General features: G+C 45.1%; 1 protein-coding gene across 1 annotated transcript; it reads right to left on the reverse strand.

Annotated features, from left to right (window-relative positions):
• Nucleotides 1–2513: 2513 nt before the first annotated feature.
• LOC110694328 lies at nt 2514–3401 on the reverse strand. The gene has a single exon (XM_021871503.1). It carries the CDS (start codon nt 3399–3401, stop codon nt 2514–2516), a length of 888 nt encoding a protein of 295 aa, XP_021727195.1.
• Between the last annotated feature and the right edge of the window lie 2398 nt (nt 3402–5799).

Raw genomic sequence — 5799 nt, forward strand, 5'->3', positions numbered from 1 at the left:
TGATCCTTGATATATCTAGTAATTGCACTTGACGAAGACATAATTCCTTTACTTTCCACTTGATCCCTCGGATGGCCTCAGCCTCCACCCACTTCGTGAAGTAGTCAACTGTTACTAAAACATACCGTCGTTGCCCTGATGCAGGAGTATACGACCCCAAGATGTACATGCCCACTTTGCAAAAGGGAGTGTACTACTTATGGCCGATAGGCTATTTGTCGGACGATGGATGAGGGTTTGTCACATTTTTTCACCATTTCTCTGGAATTCGAATTCATGCTCGGCCAATAATACCCCAGATGGGTCACTTTTTCAGCTAAGGCGGCTCGTCCGCTTATAAGTGATCCACAATGCCCCTAGTGGAGGTTGTCCAAAACTTCATGCCCCTGCTCGGGCGTGACACACTTCAAATATGGCTTGACAAATGATTTTTTGAACAAGTTATCTCCCTTCATCTCAAACCATGCTGCTTTTTTCTTCATCACCCAACTCTCCTTTGGGTCGTCCGGAAGAATTCTAACTTCGAGATAAGAGATAGTTCCGTCCATCCATGTGAAGCTTCGGTCAATGACCTGCACAAGCTCGACATCGATGTTGCGCTTCTCCTTTACTTCCCAAAATACAGATCTTGGAGTATCACATGATGCCGAGGAGGTTAGCTTGGACAGGGCGTCCGCTTAATTGTTCTCGGACCGAGGAACTTGCTGCAACGTGAAATGCTCTAGTCCCTTGGCCTCTTCCTTCACCATTTAGAGATATTTCATCATTGTCGGCTCCCTAGCCTCGTAGTCACCATTCATTTAGCTAACTATCAGCTGAGAGTCCTAACATGCATCAATTTTTGCTGCCCCGACCGCTTTACACATTCTAAGGCCGGCCAGAAGGGCTTCATACTCGGCCTCGTTTTTGGAGGCTTGAAACTGAAATCTCAAAGCGTACTCAAATTTATCTCCTTCCGGAGATAGACAAATGATACCAGTGCCACATCCGGTCGCTGTTGCACTTCCATTAACAAACACTTTCCAAATCTGATCCCCTACCGGATGCATGTCCAACCGTGTCATTTCAGCCAAAAAATCTGCAACGGCTTGACCCTTGATTGCTTTTCTAGGTTTGAATGTAATATCAAATCCTCTCAATTCTAAGGTCCATTTAAGCATTCAGCCACTGGCCTCCAATGTTGTGAACGACTTCTTCAACTGTTGGTCCGTGTAGACCACAATCGAATAAGCAAGAAAATATGGCCTTAACTTCTTTGATGCCATGAACAATGCTAAGCCAAACTTTTCAATGGGTGGATACCTAAGTTTGGCATTGTGCAATGTATGGCTGATGAAATACACTGGGATCTGGTGGTCGTCCCTTTGAGCAAACAGGACGGCATTTAAGAAGTGATCAGAAATTGTAAGGTACATGTATAGCCTTTCATCTTTGAGTGGAAAGACGAGCCGAGGGGGTGTATACAAGTGATTCTTCAGCTGAGCAAAGGCTTCCTCGACCTCTTCCGTCAACTCGAACATAGCATTTTTCTTGATTGTTTGAAAAAAGTAGCAACACATATCCCCTGATTTTAACAAGAATCGTCCGAGGGCAGCTAAATACCGGTCAATCTCTGAACTTCTTTTATGGTTCTCGGCGATTTCATGTCTAAGACCACTTGGATCTTCTTAGGGTTGGCCTCAATACTGCGCTGATCAATTAAAAATCCGAGAAATTTTCCGGACTCAACACCAAATACACACTTCTTCGGATTTAACATCATCTTATGCCGCCTGAGTTCTGTAAATGTTTCTCGGAGGTCACTGAGATGATCAGCCGGCTTCTTTGATTTTACAATCATATCATCAGTATAAGCCTCCATGTACTGGCCGATCTGATCTCTAAAGACCGTATTCACAAGTCTCTGAAATGTGGTCGGGGCATTCTTCAGGCCGATGGCATGACTTTGTAATAGTACAACCCTTGCTCGGTCACAAATGTCATTTTCTCTTGATCTTCATCCCACAAGGGGATTTGATGGAAACCAAAGTATGCGTCCATAAAGCTCATCAGGGCATGCCTAGCCACTGAATCGACCAGTTGGTCGATTTTTGGCAAAGGGAAGTTATCCTTAAGACATGCCTTGTTGAGATCAGTGTAATTCACACACATTTGCCAATTCTATTCGGCTTTTTGACCAAGACTACTTCATCTCTGAATTCTTTCAACAAATTCACTAAGTCATCTCCAAGCATATTCATGGCCATAGCGCCAGCCTTGACCGTCCGATCAGGCTGGTCTGGGTCCAGCACTATGTCCGTATGATCGTTGGTCGGCTGAGGCCTTAGTTCTTCTAGTCAACCGACGGTCATTAATTTCTATGCCTACTCTTTCTTGACCGAGTTTTGCTTCTTGCCAGCCTGATATGCTTGGAGTGACCCTTCTTCAGAGTTTTTCTCGGACGCCCGTTTGTGTTCGAGTGAAGTTGGCTTCATGGCCAGCTAATAACAACCCTTTGCCATCACCTGGTCTCCTTAAATGAAGCTTATCTTCCCATCCGACCACTCGAACTTCATTAGCATTAAATGAGGGACAGTTACAGCCTTCGCTGAGTTCAAGGTCGGACGACTGATGATGATATTATAGCCTGTAAGCTCTTTGACAACTAAGAAGCGGAAGACCATGTCCCTTCCTTCTCTCTTTGACCCAAACCGGACTGGCAAATCTATCCGGCCTACTGAGTGGATAATGCTCTCACCAAACCCAACCAGTGAATGGGAGATATCCTTTAACGCATCTTCTGAAAACTTCAAAATTTTCAGATAAGCTAAGCTGATTATGTCGGATGAGCTGCCGGTGTCTATTAGCACTCGTCTAACCTTCAAATTGGCCACCTTCAAAATGAATACCATTGGATCATAATGGGGAGTTCTAATTTTGCCTCGGTTTGCCTCGCAAACAGTCACCTCTAGGAATGGCTCCACCTTGACATTCTCCGCATGCATGAGCTTTGCGGATTGTCGGATATCCTGTTTAATTCCTTTCATGGTTAGGCCGCCTGCAGCAATGCCGCCTGAGATGATGGCCACAAACCTTGAGTTTGTGCTATTCCCATCTTCATCATCGTTTTTCTTTTCCTTCTTCTTCTCAGACTTGTTGTCCGTACGAGAGTAGGTGAATCTTGACTTCAGAACGTACGATTTTAGCATGCCCTTCTCGCCCTGCTTATCCAAAAACCTTTTCAGATTATTGCGTTCATTCGTGTCATGCCCTATATCCTTGTGGTAATGACAATACTTGTTTTTGTTTCTGTAGTGGGCAGATCCCCTCAAAGGCTGGGGCTTTTCGAACTCGAATTTGTCCTTGATTTCCATCAAGATTGAATAACAGCCTTTGTTGTATTCGTACTGTGGTTTGTACATCTTAGCTTTTTTGGACTTGGTATGTTGGCAATCAGCCACCCAGAATTCCTCTCTTTTGTTACCTCCTTCCTTCTATTTGCCGACCGAGTCTTGCTGAGAAGATGGTTTCTTCTCGGCGCCCTTGGTCGACTCTTCCGTTTTTGTAAGTGAATAAAAGACAGCTACCTCTATATATGTATGATTCGGCCTCCTGCAGAACACCTGCGTATGTCCGAATCTTTTTCCTGATCAAGTCAAACTTAAAACCATTGTGCCTTAAGCCTCGAAGAAATTCCGAGTAGGCCATTTCATCCGGCAGATTCTGAATTTGTGCTTTCTCCATGTTAAATCTTTGGACGTATGAATGCAATCCCTCCTTCTTCCCTTGGACGATGGTCGCCAAGTTAAGCTAGTCTTCCGAGGTGGTATATTATAGGAGAAGTTTCCAACGAACAACAGGCTGAGAGTAGTAAAACAACAACCAGTCTTGAGCCACACCCTTGAGGGTGGTCGGGAAGCATTTACACCAAGTGACATCATCCACATTTTACAAGTACATCAAATTTTTATACGAAGAGATATGCTCTTCCGGGTTTCCCGTACTATCATATGCACCCACAAGTACACTCTTCACCTTTGGAGGGTAAGGAAAGTTGAGAATTTCTTGAGAAAACGGAGGCGGCTTGACACCAAGAGTCAACAAGCGCATTTGCCAATCAATAGGTTGAGGTTGTGCGGCCGGTACGACTAGGTATGCTGCCTAATCGTACGACTGGCCGTATTGCCCGTACACAGAGGGAGTAGGTGGCTGAATTGCACCCATAATTGTGGGGCATTTGAAACTGAGCTGGTTACGATAAAGGAACTAGAGTTGGAGTACGATGAGCTTGACTTTCGCTGGTCCTAACCGAGCTGGTATGCTGAGAGAGGGTATGGTTTGACATTTCATCCGGCATGGTAGGAGTGGAGGTAGTGTCCGAGTAGAAGGACTGTGCTCGCTCCTGCCGCTTGTGCCGGAGATAGTCTCTAGCATCCTAGCGCTAGGACGACTCGTTTAGCTGCCTCTGAGGCTTATTGGTCTGCCCCCAACCGACTTCGATTTCTCAAGAAGCCTCGACCAGCTCGTCCGAGGCACACTCGGGGACCTCATGTGCCTCCTGAATGGGGTAACCCCTGTGTCCTTAGTGTTGGTCGCTTGTCTTGGGGTTTTTTTTTCCTGATGCCCTCTCCTTCTCTTCTGCACGGTTGTCTAGAAGAAGAAGGTATCTTACCCTCAAGCTCCTTTCAAAGCTTGCTCAAGGCGGCATACAAGGATCCGGCTGTTATAAGAGGATCCTCGGCCTCATGGAATGTGGCGGTCAAAGGATCATTACTATTGATGTTGACATCAATATTCTCGATATGGCCGTCCTGACCAGAAACGGGTGTTTGACCATCTTTAGCCATTTCAGACGTGTATCCCCCACAGACGGTGTCAAATGTTTCGGGGTTTTTTTAAATCCCTCGGGATACAAGTCTTGAATATAGCCGGACGGTCGCGGACACCTACAAAACAACGAATATTCCGTTTGACGAAATTTTCGCCTCTGATGATCAAGTTAGTGATCGGAAAACGAAAGTTTTAAGAGAGAAAAGGTAAAAGAATTAGAGCAATTTGCTTATGTAATAAATGATATGTCTCAATCCACCCCTCCCATCATATATGATTGGGGTATGTATAGGGGTAGGAATGTGTGCCCCTTTAGGGTTGGTGCCCTAAAAAGGAGGGACCTGATTAGCGGCGTAATCGGGTAAGGATGCGTGTCCTTTGGGGTTGCCGTTATGACGCCTTTTTCGGGATTTGGGCCTCTTGATGTAAGGAGGCTTTCTCTCTTTTAGATGCTCTTTTGTTTTCCACGTGTCATCTTGTTATTGGGACACGTGTTTTCCTTTTATTGGGCCACATGTCGCTATAGGATTGGACCACGTGGAGGGGTATTTTTACCCTAAACAAGTTTTATAAGAGTAGTATAGGTTTTTTTTACACACTCATATATTTTTAAATAATTTAACTAGAGTATCTTTTTTAATAAAGCATACATAGCTTTTATCATAAAGTTTCATATTTGGCTAGCTAGCAACACCGCCTGGCTGATGTTACTTATTAGTCAGGGGTTATTTGGTCGATCAGGGGTTACTCGGTCAGGGGTTACGTGGTTAGGGGTTACTTGATCGGTCAGAGGTTACTCGTTCAAGGGTTACTCAATCAGGGGTTACTCGGTCAATATTTTGGTGTGTGCCATTCGGCCACACAGTGTGGTCAACCAGAAAATAAGCTGCATGACCACACCGTGTGCGCGGGGGTTACTTGGTTAGGGATTACTCGATTTGTTAGGATTTACTCGGTCGATTTGGGATTTCTCGATCGGTCAGGGGTTAC

Source organism: Chenopodium quinoa, unplaced genomic scaffold (genome assembly GCF_001683475.1).
Source record: "Chenopodium quinoa cultivar QQ74 unplaced genomic scaffold, ASM168347v1, whole genome shotgun sequence".
Taxonomy (NCBI): domain Eukaryota; kingdom Viridiplantae; phylum Streptophyta; class Magnoliopsida; order Caryophyllales; family Amaranthaceae; genus Chenopodium; species Chenopodium quinoa.

Bases quoted from the DNA above. Each gene is read 5' to 3' on its own strand.
- LOC110694328 (XM_021871503.1), bottom strand. From the start codon at position 3,401: ATGTACAAACCACAGTACGAATACAACAAAGGCTGTTATTCAATCTTG.